Consider the following 24,570-nt stretch of genomic DNA (forward strand, 5'->3'; position numbering starts at 1 on the left):
ACTACATAGTCAATATTATTGACTATGTAGCTCTATATCAGTGGTTTTCAACCTTTTTCATGCCAGGGACCCCTAAATTGATATACATTTGGCCGCGGACCACCATCTGAAAATGTTTTGTGCCAGGGACCCCCAGAAGCAAAGATTTGAGTTAAAAATGTTCTCTTCTTGTTCTTCAAAGATTTGCACATATTTTCAAGATTTTTCAAAAATAGCAGATCTACAAGCTCATAGCGCGGCACTCGGTGCCGCGCTATGAGCTTGTATATCTGCTATTTTTTAATAGCCAAAGCTAAGTGGTTAAAATGATTCTGAGGCTATGTTAACTAATTTAGCTGGGGACCCCCTGGTAGCCCCCCAAGGACCACTGGTGGTCCCCGGACCACTGGTTGAAAACCACTGCTCTATATAATACATTATACGACAAATAGCTTGTAGATTGGCTATTTTCACAATGTTTTTAAATAAATGTAAAATTGTGACAAATTTAGAAAACTGGTTGAATACAGGTTGAAAGTGGTTAGACACATCAGTCACTCACATCATTACTCTGTTCTGTTGAAGACTGTTGACTACTATTAGCGGTCTAAGCACCAAAATGTTTGACTGTCAAGTGAAGTCATACTTGAAGTACTTCTATGATGTTTTAATCCATTTGCACAAAGATAAACGGGTGTGATACGTTTTTGGTAAAAAAAAAAAAAGTTTTGTTAAATCGTTAAAGGACATGGAGAGAAGCGGAGAGAGGGAGAAGGGGAGAGGGAAACACAGAGAGAGGGAAAGAGAAGAGGAAAGAGGGAAAGAAGGAAAGAGACTGAGAGGGAGAGAAAGGGGAAGAGGGAGAGAGAGGGATGGAGGGGGAAGTGAATGAAAGAGATACAAAGAGGAAAAAAAATCAAATCAATATATCAGTTGAAATAATAATATCATAATAAACAATAGACAGGTCACATACCATGTGATGAATCACTGTTGTTCATATTTGATGTTGGATCACTTCTGGTTCTTAGTGGAATTCCTATCACACACACACACACACACACACACACACACACACACACACACACACACACACACACACACACACACACACACACACACACACACACACACACACACACACACACACACACACACACACACACACACACACACACACACACACACACACACACACACACACACACACACACACACACACACAAAGAAGAACAAGAATGCAGTTCTCTGGGTTAGGGTCAATTTCCCTTCATGTTGTTACAGTCAAGTTAGGAAATCAACACCAGCTTCATTTTAGGGCTGTTACTATAGATTATAGAGTTTATTATATTGATTACTTTTTTTGATTCATCAAATAGTCGAAAAGCATGTTTAATTTATTTTCTTTTGTTTAACATTTTGTATATAAACTAATCGACTAACCATTTATACTTAGTCACATAACTGTGTTGTACAAAACAGTGAAAATAGTAGATCTACAAGCTCACAATGAGTTGCATCGCCACACATTGCAAGCAATTTTCAATATTTTTGACATTTTTTTTATGAGAGGTCATAGTGATGTCATGATAAAGGCTTTGGGCCAGTCTTTATCATGCCTCTCATTGTAGGAACATCAGTCCTAAGTGCCCAACAATGTGATCCTACTTTTAGATACAGGCGTAGGAGCATGTTGTCAATATTAATTTGTTAGCATGGAGCTCCTGTCTCCACCAGAATGTAGGAGAGCTCAAGAGCTGATCTAACATGTTAGGAGTAGCTCCCAGCAAGTGTGTGCACATTCTGATCAAGGACAGATGTTGGACAGTGTTCATTTTGTCGACTAAAACTAAGATGAAAAATGTTCCTCCACTACCTTTTTTCACTGACGAAACCTAATTTAAAAATATATATATAAACAATGTTATGATGACTAAAACTATGACTAAAATGACTGTCAATTTAGTCAACAAAATGTTTTTAAATGTTAGGGAGTACAGGATAAGAGATCCAGTAGCACTAAGACAAGTAATTTTATTACTGGTCGCGCGCCGGTGTCATACTCCATAAATAGCTGATCTACAAGCTTACAACACGCTGCGGCGCGTTGTAAGCTTATAGATCAGCTTTTTTTCAGTATGCAGCTAAGTATAAATCAGGTGTTACGACGGCATCATGGCAACTAAAATCTTATGATATTTAGTCGACTAAAACTAGACTAAAACTAAAACACTTCAGATGTAAAATATGACTAGAACTAAATACAATTGCTGTCAAAAGACAATGACTAAAACTAAATACAATTTGCAGTCAAAATTGACACTGCCAAGCCAAAGCGCACACACTATATTAAATCAGACGTTAATAATGTGCGTGCATGTGTGTGTAAGCATATCTATCTATGATAGGTGTTGTGGGAACAGAATCAAACATGAACAACATTGATCAGTACATAATGGTACTGTATGTCTGTTTCTCTTCTGTTACAACCTGTCTATTAATACGTTATGATAGTTTTAACAATATTTTTTCTTAAAACAACGAAACTCTTTATTCTGACAGTAATCATTGCTATAGAGTGTTTGTTCAATATCAGGAATCTCCCCATCTATCCACCTCTTTAGTAAAAAGAAAATACATTTTGGGTTTGGGATACCGATCTTATCCAATCAGGAGAGAGAAGCTCATGAAGACTATTTAAGGTTTCGAGGCCTATAAGGCTCGAAGCCTTATTACGTCTCTACACTTTCACTATTATTATTATTATTATTATTATTATTCCGCCGTTTTTGGCAGTTCTGGCCTAACCGCGTGGTCACTTTTTACGAAACTCGGCAATATGGTAGAGGGCTATGCCAAACGGCGAAGACCCGAAACTCACAACCATTGGCCAAAGGGTGGCGCTGTAGCACTCAATTGAAAATGCCAACTTTGAACAGGTACAACTCATGCCCTGTTTGACCCACATTCATGACACTTCGATACACACATGCGTCTCCTCATGCCTAACAACTTTCACACTCTGACTTTTGACCTCTGACCTTTAGATCTCCCACCATTTCGAATTATATGAAAAGCATTTAAAATCAAACTCCTCCTGGGATTTTTGAGCAATCTGCACAAAACTTTTTACACATGAACTTTGGACCTATACTGACAGACGTGAGCAAGCGGATTTTCCATAAGTGAAAACGTTAAGCTTTTATGAGCCAATGAATATTGCAGTTTTATGAAAATTATTCGTCTGCCCCTAACACATACATGCAGACTCACATTTGTTTGAAACTTTGCAATATTGTAGAGGGTCATTCCAAGTATCACTGAAACCAATCTTAATCCAATTGGTCAAAGGGGGGCGCTATAGCAATTTTTTTTAAATGCAAACTCTAAACAGGCAAAAGTCATGCCTCGTTTGGCCGACAGCCGTGAAACTTGCTTACATATGTGCCTTGACTCATGAGGAACATATCTATCACTTTGACCAGTAAGCTCCGCCCTTAGATTGTCTGCAATTTTGAGCAGTTTGAAAAACATTTAAACCCAGGATTTCTGAGCAATTTGCGTGAAAGTGTGTCGTGTGTGAAGTCCCTTTTCACCAGTTCAGGTCTGTTGGTCCAATAGCTTGATCGCTTAATCATTTGTCTTGAAACCACAGGGTCGCCTGTTCGAATCCCACCTCATGCAGACTTCATCTCAATTGCATTGCACACGATATGACTGTATCAATGAATAAACTTGCAATTGTTAAATGAAACGCTTATTGAGAGTAGTTATTTTCGATGTATGATGTATTTCATTCCCTCTTTTGTTTTGTTTTGTTGGATTCTCCTTTTCCACTGACTAAGGCTGTGGATTGAATAGCTTGATCAGTTCAGTGTTAGCCTCATATACCGGAGGTCCACGGTTCAAACCCCACTCATCACAGTTTGCATTTAAATTGCATTGTACATAACATGACCCTGTTAATTCAGACATGTGCAATTTTTAAACAATAACATGAAATGCTTTTGAGAGTAGTTGTTTTTTATGTATGACATACTTTCTTGTGAAAATAGCCGATCTACAATCTCACACCTTTTTAGATAGCAACGCATTGTGAGCTTGTAGATCGACTATTTTCACTAGTTTCCATTCCGAGGACACAAAAAATTAACTTTATTGGTAATGTTTTGTGAACCAGTGATCTAGAGTAGTTAGCGTCCTGTCTATCCAATAGCTCAGTCCGTACTGCGGCCATAGCTGAGTGGTTAGTGAGCCCGCCTAGAGTGCCATAGGCCCTGGTTGCCCAAGGTACGATTCCAGGCCAGGCCAGCAAATGTGTCGATGAAATGAAATGTGTCCCTGAGCAAGACTCTTAACCCCTAATTGCTCACAGGCCCTCATTGGAAACAAGGCCGCAAGGACTTTCATGAACGGACCTGTTAAAGGAATTATCCTTATCCTTTACACTGTCTAACTGTAGGTCCCTGGTTCAAACCCCAATTTAACCAGTTTGAAAAACATTTTAACCCAGGATTTCTGAGCAATTTGCGTGAAAGTCTGCCAAATCTGTGAGCTCCTTTTCACCAATTCAGGTCTGTTGGTCCAATGGCTTAATCATCTACCTTGAAACCACAGGGTTGCCGGTTCAAATCCCACCTCATGCAGACTTCATCTCAATTGCATTGCACACAACATGACTGTATCAATGAATAAACGTGCAATTGTTAAATGAAACGCTTATTGAGAGTAGTTATTTTCAATGTATGACTTGTAGATCGACTATTTTCACTAGTTTCCATTCCGAGGACACAAAAAAAAATCTTTATTGGTAAATGTTTCGTGAACCAGTGATCTAGAGTAGTTAGCGTCCTGTCTATCCAATAGCTCAATCAGTACTGCGGCCATAGCTACGCATCGTTTTGAAAGGAAACATATTTCTGGGGGCCCCTTTTTAAGCATTTTATGCATTTTAAGCATTTTATGCATTTTAAGCATTTTATGCATTTTAAGCATTTTATGCATTTTAAGCATTTTAAGCATTTTATCTATTGAATGCATTTTAAGCATTTTAAGCATTTCAAGCATTTTATGCATTTTATGCATTTTATGCATTTTAAGCATTTTAAGCATTTTAAGCATTGTATGCATTTTATACATTGTAAGCATTTTGAGCATTTTATCTATTTTATGCATTTTAAGCATTTTATGCATTTTAAGCATTTTAAGCATTTTATGCATTTTATGCATTTTATGCATTTTAAGCATGTTATGCATTTTAAGCATTGTATGCGTTTTATACATTTTAAGCATTTTATCTATTTTATGCATTTTATGCATTTTATACATTTTAAGCATTTTATGCATTTGATGCATTTTAAGCATTTTATGCATTTTATGCATTGTATGCATTGTATGCATTTTATGCATTTTATGCATTTTATGCATTTTATACATTTTAAGCATTTTATGGATTTTATCTATTTTATGCATTTTAAGCATTTTACGCATTTTACGCATTTTAAGCATTTAATGCATTTTATGCATTTTAAGCATTTTATACATTTTAAGCATTTTATGCATTTTATGCATTTTATGCATTTGATGCATTTGATGCATTTTAAGCATGTTATGCATTTTAAGCATTGTATCCATTTCATGCATTTTATGCGTTTCATGCATTGTAAGCATTTTATGCATTTTAAGTATTTTATGCATTTTTTTTAATTTTATGCATTTTATACATTTTATGCATTTTATGCATTTTATGCATTTTATGCATTTTATACATTTTATGCATTTTAAGCATTTTATCTATTTTAAGCATTTTAAGCATTTTAAGCATTTTAAGCATTTTAAGCATTTTAAGCATTGTATGCATTGTATGCATTTTGTGTATTTTGTGTATTTTATGCATTTTATGTATTTTGTGTATTTTATGCATTTTAAGCATTTTATGCATTTTATGCATTTTATACATTTCATGCATTTTATACATTTTAAGCATTTTTTGGATATTATGCATTTTATACATTTTAAGCATTTTATGCATTTTATGCCTTTTATGCATTTTATGCATTTTATCTATTTTATGCCTTTTATGCATTTTAAGCATTTTAAGCATTTTATTCATTTTATACATTTTATGCATTTTATACATTTTATGCATTTTATACATTTCATGCATTTTATACATTTTATGCATTTTAAGCATTTTATGGATATTATGCATTTTATACATTTTATGCATTTTAAGTATTTTATGATTTTTTTGCATATTATATATTTTAAGCATTTTATGCATTTTATGCATTTTATACATTTTATGCATTTTATACATTTTATGCATTTTAAGCATTTTATGCATTTTTTGCATTTTATACATTTTATTTATTTTAAGCATTTTATGCATTTTATGCATTTTATCTATTTCATGCATTTTAAGCATTTTATGCATTTTAAGCATTTTATGCATTTTAAGCATTGTATGCATTGTATGCATTTTATGCATTGTAGGCATTGTATGCATTGTATGCATTGTATGCATTGCATGCTTTTTAAGTATTTTATGCATTTGTATGCATTTTATGCATTTCATGCATTTTATGCATTGTAAGCATTTTATGCATTTTATGCATTTTATGCATTATAATCATTTTATGCATTTTAAGTATTTTATGCATTTTTTGCATTTTAAGCATTTTATGCATTTTTAGCATTTTATGCATTTTATACATTTTATGCATTTTAAGCATTTTATGCCTTTTATCTATTTTATGCATTTTAAGCATTTTAAGTATTTTAAGCATTTTAAGCATTTTATACATTTTATGCATTTTAAGCATTTTATGCATTTTAAGCATTTTATGCATTTTAAGCATTTTAAGCATTGTATGCATTGTATGCATTGTATGCATTGTATCCATTGTAAGCATGTTATGCATTTTAAGTATTTTATGCATTTTATACATTTTAAGCATTTTAAGAGGGAGAGAGGGGAGAGGGAGAGAGAGACAGAGGGGGAGAGGGAGAGAGAGACAGAGGGGGAGAGGGAGAGAGGGGAGAGAGAGAGGGGGGAGAGGGAGAGAGGGAGAGAGGGGGAGAGGGAGAGAGGGGGAGAGGGGGAGAGAGAGAGAGAGGGAGGGACTATTCCTGTCTCTGCCTTATCCCTCGAAACCGCTTATCGCTGCTTGCAGCTATATTTATCAGCTTGAATTTTATAGTGTTCCTGTTCCAACATTATCTGTAAATTATTTTTGTTTCATCAGTCAGTGTTGCTAAGTCTGCTTATTATAAGCGACTTTGGGCTTGTGTTCTTTGTAAAGTCGCTTGTAAATATTGGTAGTTGCAGGTTGCAGGTTTTTGGGGCTTTTTTCCAAAGTCTAGTTGCTTATTAAGGCTTGCTTCCTAAAGTGACTTAAACAACATTACATTAGACAATAAAGTTTGACTGAGCTCCATAGTCTGTCATGATGCAGGTCTGTCCACAACCTAACCTCACGTCACCAGGCTTTCCACAGTCAACAGTACCTAGATACAGCTTGTAACTCTTTTGTGTGGATTCCTCATCAATTTAGTGGTAGTTTGAATAAATATATTTTCTTTTAAATATTATTGAAAAGAATGTAATTAATCACAGGAATTTGTGTGATTAAGTAGTACATTTTTGCAGCTGTTTGACAGCTCTAGTTTTGTGTTAGGTAGGCTAACATGGCTTCATTACAACATTAAGGTTATTTTAATTAAATTCACACCAGCAGCTGTAAAGCTGAACAATCAGCAGAGGGAGAAGATTATTAGAAGTGCTTTCAGGATGCTGAACACATTAACCCATTCAATCCAGGGACACATCTCTGTCATTTTGGATTTCTTTGGCTATTAAAAAATAGCAGATCTACAAGCTCATAGCGCGGCACAGAGTGCCGCGCTATGCGCTTGTAGATCTGCTATTTTTGAAAAATCGTGAAAATGTGTGTAAATCTTTGAATATATATATGTTTTCAAAGCAAACATTTGTAACTCAAATCTTTGCTTCTGGGGATTCTACAAATGTCTTCTAAATCCTAGTTTTTTGAAAAACACATGTTTCTTCTATATCAGTGGTTCTCAAACTTTTTCATGTCAAGGACCCGCCAAAATGATATGTATTTGGCCGCGGACCGCCATCACAAAATATTTAGTTCCAGGGACTCCCAGATTTGAGTTAAAAATGTTCCCTTTGAAAAATATATATTATTCAAATATTTGCAGAAATGTTGAAGTTTTTTTTTTTAATAGCAGATCTACAAGCTCATAGCATGGCACTCATGAGCTTGTATACCTGCTACTTTTGAATAGCCAAAGACATCTTAAAATTACACCGATGCGTTCCCTTCCCCTGCTAAAGACAGCAGGGGAGGTGTTGTTGACAGCTCAGCTGGTAGCAGGAAGGTGGTGCAGCAACAGATAGACAATATACCTTTCTTAGGAAGGAGCTCCTCTATACCAGAATTTAGGGGAGCTCAAGACAAAATACAACACAACTAATTACAAACACAATTGTCAGAGAGAGAGTGGGGGAGAGAGACAGGGAGAGAGACAGGGGGAGAGACAGAAGGGGAGACAGGGAGAGGGAGAGAGTGAAAGAGCGAGGAGAGAGAAGCAAAGGGAGAGAGGGAGAGGGGGAGGAGAGGGAGAGAGGGAGGGAGAGATGGACAAAACATTGTAACATGACTAGTCATTTCTGCATTTTATAGATAGAAACCATTAGGACCAGTTCAGTTTCACTCCACATTGTTACAGACAATTATGAAATGAACATCAACTTCTGGCTAATTTATGTTTTTCTGTGGGTTTTGCTATGTGAGGAGATTACCCAGATGTTTGCAGTGTCTGTCAGATATACCACTGCACAGAGGCCTGTCCATTTCTACCCGAATATATCGCTTGGGTAGAAATGGAATCATTTCTGTGACTGATCTTGTATGACAGGTGTGATATTTCAGGTTTCCATTGTTCCCACAACAATCACCTTGCAAGTCCATGACATCATAGACTGACCACTGTAACTGGAAGTTACAGACTAAGAGCGTATGTATGGAAGTAAATGGACCCTTACAGGTCTGTAACTCTGAGAGTGTACAAACAAGGAACTAAATGTACCCATAAGGGTCCATTTGGTTCCATATTTGTACACTCTCAGCATTAACTTGAGTGTAAATCGGGGTCACAGAGAAACAAACTAGGGATCCTTGAAATTTAAAATGTTGAGAACCACTGGCCTAGACCCTGTTGAGTTTAGTCCAAGTCAAACTTTCAGTGTGATTCTTACAAGTGATTGAGAGATGCTTGATGGATACAGACCCTGGAAGTGGTTAATTTTCGTAACCAACAGTAACAATGATCTAACAGTGATACATAAATAAATACAATATACATTTGCAGGCCGCTTTAGATTAGAATTATAATTTGATGTGGAAGATGAACTCATAAACCTAAACAATCACTGTGGGTGTCCATTAGAGGTTCATTAAATTACAGCCTGAGAGGCATCGCTGCTTTGTTTCAATATGCAACAATGCTGGCTTTTCATGGAGTGTAATATGCTAATTCTAATCACTTTAACCCATTGAAACCAGGAAAGCATCTTATAAATGTTTATAATTAGTATTATAAGTGCTGGTCATGATGCATTATAAGTGGAACAGCATATCATACACTTTACTTAAAGGTTGTGTCTTATAATGCATTTAAAAGGTTTCATAACACTTGTTATAAATGTTTATAATTATTCATAACTTATAACAAAGACACTTTATAACTAAGTTATGGTAGTTATAATGTGTTGTTCCGCTGAACTTATAATGCATTATGACCAGCACTTATAATACTTCATAAATCTTATTGTAAGATGTTGTTAATTCTAAACATGTATAACTAGTGTTATAATGCCTTATAAGCAAATTGCATTGCAGACCCAACCTTAATATACAGTCTTACTGAAAAGGGTTTCATGAAAACAACTTATGGTTACTATCTGCTGTGTTCTTTCTGTGCATGCTCCATTTATTGTGCAATCCATGTATTTGTTACAGGGAATGTGTTTGGGGATTCATGTGTTATGATGTCTCATGTCATCATTTGTTTGTTTTAATGGTTACGGAATTCATGGGTGTGGTTATGGAACACCATGGTCCATAAAATGTGTTTTACCATCTATCAGGCCCATGATTTGTGGGATAAAATGTGATGCCTCAACAGCAGGGGTCTTCAACAGGGGACCCGGAACCCCTAGGTTACTACAGGGGTTCCGCCAAATCTTGTGATATGATTCTTTTTTTTTTACCTTAACCACTTGAACCCTAACATCCCTTTTCTGAGGAGAACTTTAGCCAAAAATAGCAGATCTACAAGCTCACAACGCCTCGCAGAGCTTGTAGATTGACTGATAGACTGTAGAGGGAAAAAAGAGCAGACCAAGTAAACAAAAAAGTTTAATCTGGAACACAATTTTATACAATATAGAGGGGGTCCCTGCTTCATCTCTCTCTAGCTAGGGGGTCCTTGGCCTGAAAACGTTGAAGACCCCTACTTTACAGCAACTCTGACAGTCGTTACAGTCAGCAGGAAGAATTGAAGATTGGAGGTTTATTATAAACACACACATATCATGTGTTATTATTGTTATGTTCATCCTTTTTTCATTGTGACAATAAAATTTTATAATTATTATTATAAATGAGTTGGATGTTCAACTCCAGACCACAAACTGCTCAAATAAAGTTCTTAAACTCACCTTCAGCATCCTCCACAGCCACAGGCTCAAACCAACGTGGAGGCAGCATACGCCTCACAGACTCTGGCAAATTCTCTTTTATACGATCTGAGATTAAATTCAAACAATATGTAATATGTTAAACACAGTGATAACATATTACATAACAGTGATATGAGGTTTCAGCTGTTGGCTTGTTTGGACACATGTGGATAACAATTAGTAGTACAATTAGTATTTAATTTACAGTAGTAGGCCACACACACACACACACACACACACACACACACACACACACACACACACACACACACACACACACACACACACACACACACACACACACACACACACACACACACACACACACACACACACACACACACACACACACACACACACACACACACACACAGAGTTCTAAAGATTACAATATTTGACATTGCATGTAGCTGTTGAACAGTAACTTTGTAAGCATGTTGTATGTTATGTGTAACTTAAAATCAGTAGAGAAACTTACCACGATATTTCACACCCAGCATCAAACCCACTGCAAGGATGAGAGCAACAATAATGCCTCCAACAATCCCTCCCACAGGTGTCTGTTTCACAGGTTCAGGTTCTTGGGAGACAAAATAAACAATTATATTAATGGGTTTAATTTGCTTTCAATTAAAAGGTTGTAGGCATAATAATAATAATAATAATAATAATAATAATGAATTACGACCAAGGCTACTTTAATAAAAAACCTTTTAAAAACATTTTCGGCCGATATGTTTCGGTGACCGAATATTCGGTGCATTCCTATTAAATATAGTTACTTTGTTGAATTGAATTCAGCAATTGAATTGAATTCAACTGTTGAGAGGGCACAGGAGACAACAAGAGATACCAACATGTTTCATAAAGTGTTTTCTTCACTGTGCTTCACACAGACACACATGATCAGTGTTATGATTTGTCAAAATGGCAGTGTTGGATACATTTCTGCACATCGTGGAGTAAACTACATACCTTTGTAAAGCAGGTTGTCACGGGGATAACTCTGCTCCACACTGAATATGTTCTTAATTTCACAAGAGAATGTTTTAAACTTCTTCCCTTCGTCATTGTTGAAGATAATCAACTGATTAGAGTGCTGTCCAGAGTCAGACACCATCCATTCCCCTTCATCTTTCTTCCAGCGATAGGTGACCGGACCTGACTCTCTGATGTCTCCTAAACAGTCCAGTCTGCAGTTGGTAGAGTTAGATGTACAAGGTTTGAAAGCCACCAATGGCTTTGGGACTTTCTCTGTTGGGGAAAATGAATGAACACAGCTCAGAATTACTGGTCAAATGGTCTCCACTCTGCAGTCATTGTTGATGAGGAAAACACATGTTGGCTGAGTGATCTTCCTCAGGTAATGGTTATGGTACAGATACACGTAGGGGGAGCAAGGTTATTATTATATTGTTTATGCTTCACATTTATTTTCTATGGAAGCAGTATCAACAAAAAACTATTTGCATCTGAAGCATAAAAATGAAATGAAAAATGAGATCAGACGAAATTCTAAAAAAAATGTTTTTCTAAATATAAAAGGATTGTGGGATTGACAGCAGAGCAGTCAACTTCATGCAAATGAGAAGCTAATTTCATTGGGTGGCAGCCAATAACAATGTTGAATGTGACAGGGTAGCAACCACATAGCAACCACACTTGAGACTGATAGAAAAGAGACTAAACTTATCATGGATAAGTTATACACAGAGGGATAAACGTCAGCTGATTCCTTTATGGTGTTTTTTTTTACCCTTTTTCTCCCCAATTTAGTTGTTATGCCAATTGATACCTCCCCACACACATGTCTGTCTAGTCACTGCTGTTGTATCCTACTGACTCACCTGCCAGTGAGGAGCCCCCACCGGGAGGACATGTAGCCTTAGTCCTACTCCTCCCGGCCAACACTCCCTGCTGACAGGTGCCGCCGTATAGGATTACCTGCAGTGACAAATATCACCCTCCTCCCCGCCCTGCTTCCCTCCCCCGAACACGGGCCAAGACACTCGACAAAGGCAGATGCACCAGGTTGAATTTGAACCCACAACCTCTGTGGTGGTGGGCAGGGACTTTACCACTGCACCACCGAGTGTCCCGTTGGTGTGTTTCATTGAGGTGTTTCTGTGTGCCAGCATTAATTTAACCGTAGAGGAGTTTTCCATGCTGGTATACAAAATACCCACAATTCATTTTACCTTCAGCTGCCGCCAGTAACCCATCTGTAACAAAGTTCTATTCCTCTGTTTTGTATGACAAGTTGTTTATATTTTAAACCCACCAAGAGCACTAACAGTTCAAGGTTTGGACAATAAAACGGCCATTATTTGACAACATTGGTATCAGAGATTATTAACATTTCAAATGTTTTCAAAAATAGCAGATCTACAAGCTCTAAATGCATCCCAACACAGCATGTTATGAGGTTGTAGATCAGTTATTTATATATTCTTTGGAATATGGCATAACTAGATAAACTATAAAGTTTGTGCATTGTATATTGTGTTGAGTTTTAATTGTGCATTTTTTGGCAAAATATCGGTCAAAACATAATGTAATGTGTGGTCTAGGACTATAATATATATATATAATATAATTCAAATTCACGCATAAATAAAACAAGTTTTACTATTATAGGTAAAATAGTAATACCTTTCCAGACTAAACATAATCTGTGTCACTACCCTTCCATCTTTCTAGATCTGTCTCTGTCTGTCGCTGTCTGTGTCATATAGGCTATGCATCACCATCATTAATTGTGAGATGGTCATCCAACAGATTTAGACACATTCACTAATCCTTAAGTTGCATTATGAATAAAGAATGTTCATTAGAAAAAATCATTCCATTAACTCTAACCATTCAAATGAACATTTTCTCTTCTGAGGACTGGACAGACATGTATTGAAACATATGGATACTATAATAGAAGTACAACAAAACCATAACGTTTATCCTTCACAAACATTCATACTTACTGATCACTTGAACCTTGTAAGTCTTGTTCAGCAGTCGACCGTTTACCTCCACAGAGTATATTCCACTGTCTTCTATGGTCATATTGTTGATGATCAACTTTACAGTTTCTTTATTCAAGTCAGTGCGGTCTCTATATGTCCCATAGTAATCCACATCAGGACCAAAGCCTTGATCCCATTCTGCTACCTTATTGGGGCCATGTTTCCACAGGATGCCAGTGATGGTTTTAGGAACAGAGTTGGTATCTGGATGCAATTCAAGGATTTCTTCCAATGGTCTGTATGTCACATCTTGTTGGTCTGTGTAGAGAAATATATTTCAGTCAAGTTGAATAGTTATAGCAGCCTGTAATAACATTTAGTAGAAAGAACGGTTTAGCAAAAAAATAAGTAGCTATACTAGACTAACACTGTCTCCTATGGATCCAACGTGAAATTATACAGATGCAAACAAGCCATTCTAAGAAGACTGGGGTACAAATGTATAAAGTGTTGTGTCCGGTACAAAGGTAGCATGATGCAATTAAAAGTGTCACTTTAAAACCTGTGCCTGGAAAAGAGCTTTGTCAATGGAAACATAATTTTCAGTGAATCCTACATTTTAACACAGCTGCATAGTATTATTTCAGTGAACAATCTGAACATTAGATATCTTGATATCAGACTAAGCAGTTAACTCAGTGTAGTGGGCAGAGTCTATGGTCCCACTCAGGCAAAATGACATGCACTTTTGGAAGCTCTGTCAAAAGCCGGAGGTGTCATTGTGCTCCACCTTCCTGCATCGCTACATGCCGGTGGTGTTGAATACAGGTCCAGTGGGCACTTAAACCTTCTGATAACCTCGTAAATCCGGCGACCTCGGAACAGTGGGCACCAGGTATTTCTGGGCACCAAAGCCGACTGGGCCCCGGGATCACTGGGCCCCAAAACAGGACCACAATAGAAAGTCCCCAGGACCGTTTTGTGTTATCCTTTTAGTCCAAATTAATTAGTAAGGCATAGTATGTAACTTAGCCCTGTGTTTATATAACAAAACAATATTTATGTTTTACTAATCATTTCCCTCTATAACAGCAGTTATCAGCCACTGCAGTAGTGTGGTGGTGTTTACCTGCAGAAACACAGTGTCCTCTCACTGTATTTTGGTGTTTTCACTGTTTGTTTTGGTAGACAGGAACATTTTGGGTCTACCAAAACAAACAGTGAAAACACCAAAACACAGTGAGAGGACAATGTGTTTCTGCAGGTAAACACCACCACACTACTGCAGTGGCTGATAACTGCTGGTATAGAGGGACATGATGGGTACAAAATGTATATATTGTTTTGTTATGTAAACACAGGGCAAAGTTATATACTAAGTATTGAATCAATCAATCAACTAAAAAACAGTGGGCACCTGGTATTTCAGGGCACCAAAACAGACTGGGCCCCAGGAATACTGGGCACCAAAACACAGTGGGCACCAGGTATTTCTGCATGAGCACCGAAACCGACTGGGCACTGGGAATACTTTGTGGGTGAAAGCTTATGTTATTACACATCCTTAAAAAATCTTGTTTGAGACATTGTAATGACATAAATCTTGTATGGGGGTCCCTGGCACAAAATATTTTCAGATAGGGGTCCGTGGCTAAATAGATATAAATTTGGGGGTCCTTGACATGAAGGTTTGAGAACCTCAAGAACATCTATAAGGTCAGCTTGAACATAAATTGTCTTGTTTGATTGAGAAGTCTCCCTGTCTCTCCAGCTCTTTATTAAACAGAAAATGCATTCTCAGGTCGTTATACCAGTTTTATCCAACAAGGAGAGAGAACTCACAAAGGATGCAGATTAACAAGTGGAATTGGAAGTGATGACAAGTGATGACACTCTCCTGATTGGCTTAAATTGTATTTTCTAATATTAAAGAGCTGGAGAGACAGGGAAACCCCTGTTTGACACACTGAATAAATAAAATACAATGAATATCCAGCCTCTGGGAATGCTAGTGCGTGCTTAGTGCCGGTCCCAAGCCCGGACAAATTGGGTAGGGTTGCCCAGGAAAGGCAGGTACAACTTGCACCAAATCAAATATGTGGACAACAAAACAGATTTCCATGCCGGATTGGTTGCGGACCGGATTACCAACAATTATCCCACACCAGTGGTGGAAAAAGTACTCACATTCTTTACTCAAGTAAAAGTATCAATACTGCAAAGTAGAAATACTCTGTTACAAGTAAAAGTCCATAATTCAAAATGTACTTTAGTAAAAGTACAAAAGTATTGGTATCAAAATGTACTTACTTACCAAAAGTAAAAGTACTCATTACGCAGAATGTCCCATTTGACGTTTTCAGAATGTAAACTTTTGAAAATACTTTTGAAAATAGCAGATCTACAAGCTCACAACCCCTCGCATTGCAACACGTTGTGAGCTTGTAGATCTATTTTCGAATAGTCGAAATGTAGAGCTTAAGTGGTTAATTTATGTTTAGTAATAACAATCTAAATCTAAAAAGTAACTAGTGCTAAAGTTTTCAAATAATTGTTGTGGAGTAAAAGTATAATATTTGCCTCTGAGATGTAGTGGAGTATAAGTAAAAGTACTGAGAATTGGACATACTCCAGTAAAGTAAAAATACCTCAAAATTGTACTTAAGTACAGTACTTGAGTAAATGTACTTAGTTACTTTACACCAATGACCCACACCAATCGCAACGCACCTGTTGATTGAGAGCCCCATAAGTATGTGCTCCCCAAAGGAAGTTTTCATTTGTTCAGTCTAGCCATCATTTCAGGCCCTTTGCCGACATAGAATGTTGTCTGTGTGCAGCTTGTGGAAAAGTGGAGATATTTTACTAAACACACGTTTTATGCCAGAAATTTCAAATGGATATGAAACTAGAGGACAATATCTGACTCCAGTTGCAGGAATTAATTATTGAGTGAGTAGCCTACACGCCACACGCAGGGCGACACCTATAAACGCCACCAACATCAGTCCCTAGCACAAAATATTCCCAGGTGGGGGTCAAATGCATAAAAATGTTGGGGTCCTTGACATGAACATTTTTGAGAAACCAACCCACAACCCGCAACACAGAAAAACAAGCCCAAAGTCGCTTATAATAAGCAGACATGGCAACAAGGCTGTGTATTTGGAATACATGAAATGCATGTAATATCACAGCTATTCTAGGGCTAATAACGCAGCAGCATTTTATTATTAGCCTATGAGCACAAAAAAGGTGTAGCTGTATAATCATATTTTTTGCTCATGCCATTAATTAGTTATGTCTATCTTTCACAAATAAATAAAGGGCAGGGCCTATCAAAATAAACTAGTGTGATAACATAGTAGTAGGCTACATGTTGGCTTAGTTTTTGGTGGATCAATACCACTACCTGCTGGGGAAAATCCACCAGCCACCGATTTTGCCTTTAAAATATTTCTGACTAGAGTGACATTTCCACCTTGGAAATAATAAAATGCAGACATACGCACTGGTAGGCCTATGGTATGTGTCTGAATGCTTTTATTGATTTATGTTATGTTGTTGCTTAAGAAGTACTCTACTCAGTCAGCCATATTGCACAATTCTTCGACAATAGCCAAAACAGCAAATTACATGGCTGGCCAATGCTACCATGCAGAGATTGAAATCTCTGTCTTGTTTCCTGAGAGCAGCTCATGTTTTTAATTATAAGGCCGCGTTTTCTGAAACTCCAGCATCTTGGCATTGTGCTGGCCGCTGCATGGGCACAGTGGTGGAAAGTAACTAAGTACATGTACTCAAGTACTGTACTTAAGTACAATTCTGAGGTATTTGTGCTTTACTTGGGTATTTCCACTTTCCAATACTTTTACTTCTACTCCACTACATCTCAGAGGCAAATGTTGTACTTTTACTCCACTAAAATTATTTGAAAACTTTAGTTACTTTGTAGATTTTGATTAGTATTACAAAAGATACAGTAGGCCTAACCACTTCAGCCCTATTACATTTTGGCCATTTGAAAATAGCAGATCTACAAACTCACAAGATCTGCTATTTTCAAAAGATTTGTATACATTTGAAAACTTGAAATGGAACATTCTGCATATAATGAGTAGGTAGCCTACTTTAAGTACAATACTCAAGTAATTTTTTTATATCGGACTTTTACTTGTTATACTGTATTTCTACATGGAATTGATTTTTTTACTTATGTTTTCCACCACTGGCTGTGCATTTACCTTGCACTCGGAAGGCGCTTTGCTTTCCTCTGCCTGCTGCTGAGAGCTAAAACATTTTCATCTCGGTCTCCTGAAGCCTGCCAGGCGTTTTCAGCCGAGAAAAAGCCTAGTGGAGACACTAACAGCATACTTCTACTTACTGGGGACCAGACGGCATGTCTATCCACGGGCCAGTGGGGTTCCATAATATGTACAGTCTCAGTTAAATCAACACAGACATACTTATTCAATATAAAGTTTGGACATGACATGAGTAGGGTGTGTCCTAGCCCTGGTCCAGAGCGTTAGCGAGTTCTCTCTAACGCGCTGCCAGGCGCTTGGCTTTGCTTATAGACAAATAATTCCACTGCCCTGCGAGGGGACAAAACCACTTCGCCACTCACCTAAACAAAGGCCGTTTTGTGTTGTTGAAAGTCTATTCTCCAGGGTGGGAAGCCTCTCAGGACCCCACCTTCTCTGTATAATACACTTTTTGGGCAGAAAATAAAATATGTCCGCCAGATGGAAATTAATGTATCCACTCCACTGCGCCCTCTACACATCTGGTCAATATAAATTACCATTGACTAGATCTGTAGAGGGCGCAGTGGAATAAATAACATCATTTCCATCTGGCGGACACATTTTATTTTCTGCCCAAAAAGTGTATTTTACAGAGAAGGTGGGGTGCTGAGAGGCTTCCCACCATGGAGAATAGACTTTCAACAACACAAAACAGCCTTTGTTTCGGTGAGTAGCGAAGTGGTTTTGTTTATTTGTGGCAGAGCGTTAGAGAGGACCAGGGCTATGTGTGTCCATGCTGTAAATGTTTTAAAGTGTCTTCTCCTACCTGATGTCAGGATGAATCCAGCTGCTCTCATCAGACAGACGAACCATGAAGCTCTGAGGAGAAGAACCTTCATGTTGATCATCTAACTAATCATCGATCAACACAGCCTACCAACAATACAACACATCCACACCCACACACCCGTTAATGGCGGAGTGGAGATTTGTTCTATTCCGTCTCAATTCTTGATAGACCTCGCCTCTTCCTTAAAAAAAGAAAACAAATTAACCACAGTTTACTGCAATAACGCTGTTGTTTGGAACAGTGAAAACATATTTGTTAAATCACGAATCATTTGGGAGGTTGACAACCGTGTTGTTAAAACTCACTAAAACAAACACGATTGTCATTTAAAAAGTGAGAAGTAACGTGTCCTAATGTGACCTTATTGCTTCAGTGAGCAGAGCAGAAGAAGCACCTCCCTAGTGTCTGGGAATCTGGGATCAGTTCTGGATCTAGAGCGGATACGTTGTGTTTGTATGTGTGTGTGTGTGCAAATTACCGGATACAGTAGGCGGGCTGTAGACCGGATCACACTGCTTAATTTGGAATAGAAACCAGGCTTTCCACAGGTACTGAGGAAAGCCTGGTGACGCGAAGTTAACAGAGAACCTCTCTGCTACGCCTGACGGCAACAAAGACATAATAATAAGTGCTCACTAAACAACACCCCAGAACAGTTTGGGTGTTCTTTGAGAAAGGGTGACATCACATGAAAAACCGACCCAGAACAGAAAAATCATACCAACATGACCATACAACCAAAGTTAATTTGTCAAGTTTGGATGGTGGTGGAAAAAGTACTCAAATGTTTTACTTAAGTAAATTAAAGTATCAATACTGCAATGTAGAAGTACTCTGTTACAAGTAAAAGTCCGGAATAAAAATTGAGTAAAAGTAGAAAAGTATTGGTATCAAAATGTACTTAAAGTACCAAGAGTAAAAGTATTTAAATGTTTGAAAATAGCAGATCTACAAGCTCACAACGCGTCGCGATGCGATGTGTTGTGAGCTTGTAGATCGGCTATTTTCAAATAGCCTGGGTATAAAATAGGACTAAAGTGGTTAATATGTTTTATATTATACTTTTATATCTGCAAAGTAACTAGTAACTAAAGTTTTCAAATAATTGTAGTGGAGTAAAAGTACAATATTTGCCTCTGAGATGTAGTGGAGTAAAAGCATAGACAATTGGAAATACTCCAGTAAAGTAAAAGTACCTCAAAATAGTACTTAAGTACAGTACTTGAGTAAATGTACTTAGTTACTGTACACGACTGAGTTTGGATAATCATTGACAATCAAAGAGGTTCCAAATCGAATTAAACAGAATTTCAGCATCACCATTGAGATGTTTAAAAAAAAACATCAATCACTCTGCAGGTGTCCTTTTTCACGTTTTCATTCATTTTCTGCATTTTAAATCTATACATTTGATATTGAACAAAGTGTAACACTTGAAGCAAAATAGGCCTAAAATATATACCACATCAAGAGTACAATCATATCAGCAGGTTAGGAAAAAGTATAAATGACATAGCCAGTACCCACATCACATACAATAATAATGCACATCACATGCATATACAGTATGTAGAAATAGAACATTGCACTACAAAAGCTGAGGAAATATACAAATGATCCAACTACCTTGGTAAGTACAGTATACATCCATCTTGATTAAAAAAGACATGTCAAAACAAATCTTCATCTGATTATACACATGTTGAATCTATCCTGATGCAACCTGACAGATCCCCTATAAAGCATGATTTCACCTTCTAAACTGACATCTCTTGTCAAAGGCAATCACACCTTTGCCATCAGGGCCCCAACCTCTAGATCAGGCTAGAAAGTTCAGTGCTGTCTTTTAAATCACTTCTCAAAAGACACTTATAGTATATTTGCTTTTACTACATGATTAGTCTATTGTGTTTTTTCTGTTTTTATGCTCTTACAAGATGAACCTTGTATCATCCGTCCAAAAAAAACCTGTGACTACTAACAGCAAGGTCTACTGCAAGTGTGCACAAGTAAATCTGCAAATGATAAGTCCGATGATTCTCAAAAACTTGACTGAAGGCCAATGCACATGGTGTCTTGTTGCCATGCGGTAGGAGAGTAGTCCAGATGCACATATGTCATGTAAGACTACTAGTACTCCCCCAAGCTCACACGTGATTGATTTTAAAACGAATTTTAATTTAACGATTTTTAAAATTTATTTAACGAATTTTAAAACGAATGATACATTATCTTCCTTATTTTTTATGGTGGAGAAAGTTACAGTAGGATGTCTGCTTGAGGTGGTGGTGACCCTGGCAGAGATAAGATAATTTAAAAAAGCCAAAAGAAGAATAGAAAAGGCAGTACAGATAGCTTTGCAAAATAGAATACAATTAAGTAAAATGTTGTTAAATGGCATCTACACAGTCATAGATTGAGATCTGGGGTTTGTCTGTTAAAAAGTCCAGGATTCAGTTGCACAGCGTGGTGTTGAATCCTGGGTCTCTGAGCTCAGAGGACACAATGGTGTTGAGGCGTAATCAATGAACAGCATTCTGACTTATACTATGTGTGTTCCTCAGTTCCAAATTAATGGTATAAAAATCAACAGCTTCCATGAAGCAAATACTAATAACCAGGCTACAGTAAGTACTAGTTGGTAGTTTGTATTAATGTAATAAGGGGTACAACAGATTGTACTTCAGAACAATAAAACGTTTTGAGTTTGTCTAATATGCACTAGTAATTACAACTATTTAACTTCACAACACACAATGCAACAGTAAGCTGCAGTTTTAATCAATGAAGTTAAGAGGTGCATCACTTTTCACAGATCCACTTGGTTGTATGTAATGTATCTGAACAAAACTTATTAGCCCATTTTCCTTCGCTGTGCTGGTATACTGCACAGTTCCAGGCAACGTAGTCAACAGGCTGTCCACTGGCCCAGTTCCTGCAGGGTAAACAACATCAACTCAGTCACTCACATACTGTGATTTAATAGAATTACAATTAAAAACATCAACATTTCTCACCCTGTTGTCAGTGGGGCTCCATCCTCCCATGTCCATTTGTCACCCGTGGTCTTTTGAAGTCCAATCCAAGATTCTTCACCCCCATGGTTCAATTCTCTGACGAATTCCTGAAGATTTGTCAATAATTGAACAATAATTAATTTAGTTTAATTGAGGTCTTGATGTGTTCTCTCTATTTTTTGGTACGATGCCAGCACACAACTAAGTATAAATCATGCATAATTCCAACCCAGAACTTAAAAAACACACACCTGTTCTTCTTTACTGTTGATGACCACCAGACGTCCTCCCATCTTCAGACATAGTGCTCTGCTTTCCTCCCAAGTTGTCCTTTCAGTAGATCTGTAGTAACAGCTGCATCCAAACGTCTGCCATCCACTGGAACACTTGACTGAACATCAAACAAGAGTTTTAGTGATGGAGTTTGACTGTACTGATAATACAATTAACACAGAGTAGACTGAGTAGTTATAATGAGTGAAGGAGCAAACCTATAGAAATTAGTTATATATTGTACAAATGTTTTTTCTGCATCTCTTTTAGAAGATATTTGTAAGTTTAATTAGTATTTAATAAACTCTAAATGCAGTGGTGGAAAGTAACTAAGTACATTTACTTAAGTAGTGTACTTAAGTACAATTTCGAGGTATTTGTACTTTACTGGAGTATTTCCAATTTCCAATACTTTTACTTCTACTCCACTACATCTCAGAGGCAAATGTTGTACTTTTACTCCACTACAATTATTTGAAAACTTTAGTTACTAGTCATTTTAGTACTTTCACTTTTGGTACTTTAAGTACATTTTGATACCAATACTTTTCTACTTTTACTCAAGTAATTTTGAATTCCGGACTTTTACTTGTAACAAAGTATTTCTACATTGCAGTAGTGATACTTTTACTTAAGTAAAGAAAATGAGTACTTTTTCCACCACTGTCTATTCTATTCTGTCTTTCTGCTGCTCATCAAAATCATGACACAAAGCTAAACACTGCCCCCTTGTGTCTTGTCTTGACATGACATAACAGGAGTCCTTTACCATGCATTGCCTAAGGTTGGGTAAGTGATATTTTCTGTTAAAATAAGTATGAAATGCCTCTATATTCTGATAGTACTATAGAGTGTTTGTTCAGTAACAGGAGTCTCCTCGTCACTGAACGAACACTCTATAACGTTTTAACCTTTTAACAACAAAACCCTACATTTAACAAACACACTGGATAATAATAACAATAATAATAATAATAACTAGAAAAAGTGCTCCTCGGAGCACAGGTCTCCGCCAGGTCAGGTAGGTTGTTGTGGGCCAGCAATGTTTGGAATTCGCCAATCAGGATGGAATAGGAAAAATCGGACGGAACCATCTTGATCACTTGACTACAGAGATAATATGTACCGATTTGCATGATGTTTGGACAAAATGTGTTAAAAAAGAGAAGTGTTGCAAAAATCTGCCTCCTGGTGGCGCTATAATAGGGCAATTTTAAAAGGGTGGCATTTGTTCCTCAACGAAGTGCGAATGTGTGTGCAAAGTTTTACCGCAATCGGACGCTGGGTTCATGATTTGCTGCATTTTGTTCAAAACGGTCCACTCCTGCAAAGTTTAGATGTCAATCTTAGCCAATCAGGATGGAATATGAGAAATCAAAGAGATCCGTCTTGATCACATGACTAGAGATCATGTGTACCGATTTGCGTGAAATTTGGGTAAAATCTGAATATCAAAAAAATTATTTTACTTTAGACGGCCTCCTGGTGGCGCTATAAAAGGCAAATGTGAAAAATGCAGGGCAAAGGTTTTTCCTTGGCCTCTAGAGAGTGTGCAAACAAAGTTTTACACAGATCGGTGCAGTTATTGGTAAAAGCACGAATCGGCCTGTTATAGCGCCACCATGAGGCAGATTTGAATTTTTTAAAGTGGAATTTCTTCCTCGGCCTAATGGAAATGTGCGTGTGAAATTTCACGGAAATTGCAAGCTGCGTTCATGATTTGAGGCATTTTGTTCAAAACGGACCAATCCTGCAAACTTTGGAGGCCAACCTTAGCCAATGAGGATGGAATCTGGGAAATTGGACAGATCCGGGTTGATCACATGACTAAAGAGATACTGATTTGTATGATGTTTGGATACAATCTGTAGGAATAATACCAAAAAATGGGTTTTGCACAAATTGGCCTCCTGGTGGCGCTATAACAGGCCCATGTGAAAAATGGGGCAGAGGTTCTGAATTGGCATCCAGGGAGTGTGTGTGCACAGTTTTGCTGCGATCAAGCCAACGGTGCCAGAGATTAGCTGCTGACAGACGGACGGACACACACACACACGGACGGACGGACGGACGGACGGACGGACGGACGGACGGACAATAATAATAATACACTAATTAATATTCCTTCAAAAAAGATGTGTAACCTCTCTCACCTGCTGTCCCTCTTTTAAACTGGTGTAATTCACGTTCTAATTGCTGTATCTTCAGGTTCAGTTTGTCATGTATGGTCTGGAGCTGGTTCCTTTCGAGGGTCACGTTGTCATGTCTGGTCTGGAACTGGTTCCTCTCGAGGGTCAGGTTGGATAGTAACTCGGAGTTGGCTGGATTACCTGCAAATTAATGACCAAAAGGAGATGATATTAGTTTTTACTGTTCATGCTGAGGTCACGCATCTGTGTAGAAAAAAAAACTCAATGCTCCTGATCAGGTGTGTTTTATGTGAATAGGTTTCAACATGTATAATAAAGTA

The 24,570-nt window shown here is 37.5% G+C and overlaps 2 protein-coding genes across 3 annotated transcripts in view; both read right to left on the bottom strand.

Annotated features, from left to right (window-relative positions):
• LOC308080258 (NACHT, LRR and PYD domains-containing protein 3-like) overlaps nt 1–19,396 on the bottom strand; it is a 48,377-nt gene extending 28,981 nt beyond the window's left edge. The window contains exons 1-7 of one of the 2 annotated variants that reach the window (XM_080422035.1): nt 19,289–19,396; nt 18,787–18,991; nt 13,732–14,031; nt 11,729–12,007; nt 11,232–11,333; nt 10,733–10,819; nt 956–1,018 (exon numbers count right to left, since the gene is read on the bottom strand). In XM_080422035.1, coding sequence (XP_080278161.1) covers nt 956–1,018; nt 10,733–10,819; nt 11,232–11,333; nt 11,729–12,007; nt 13,732–14,031; nt 18,787–18,868 — 913 coding nt within the window. In that variant the 5' untranslated portion in view covers nt 18,869–18,991; nt 19,289–19,396. Of the gene's footprint in view, nt 1–955; nt 1,019–10,732; nt 10,820–11,231; nt 11,334–11,728; nt 12,008–13,731; nt 14,032–17,957; nt 18,087–18,786; nt 18,992–19,288 lie in introns of those variants that run through there. The other variant, XM_080422036.1, reaches the window with a different exon arrangement.
• An 873-nt stretch (nt 19,397–20,269) lies between these two features.
• LOC308080271 (uncharacterized protein) overlaps nt 20,270–24,570 on the bottom strand; it is a 193,304-nt gene continuing 189,003 nt past the window's right edge. Inside the window, exons 8-11 of the mRNA XM_080422064.1 lie at nt 24,254–24,430; nt 22,079–22,218; nt 21,828–21,934; nt 20,270–21,745 (exon numbers count right to left, since the gene is read on the bottom strand). Of these exons, the coding sequence (XP_080278190.1) occupies nt 21,613–21,745; nt 21,828–21,934; nt 22,079–22,218; nt 24,254–24,430 (557 nt within the window). The 3' untranslated portion in view covers nt 20,270–21,612. The remainder of the gene's footprint in view (nt 21,746–21,827; nt 21,935–22,078; nt 22,219–24,253; nt 24,431–24,570) is intronic.

The sequence above is a fragment of the Gymnoscopelus braueri genome (assembly GCF_963280865.1).
Source record: "Gymnoscopelus braueri genome assembly, chromosome: 24".
In the NCBI taxonomy this organism is placed as follows: Eukaryota; Metazoa; Chordata; class Actinopteri; order Myctophiformes; family Myctophidae; genus Gymnoscopelus; species Gymnoscopelus braueri.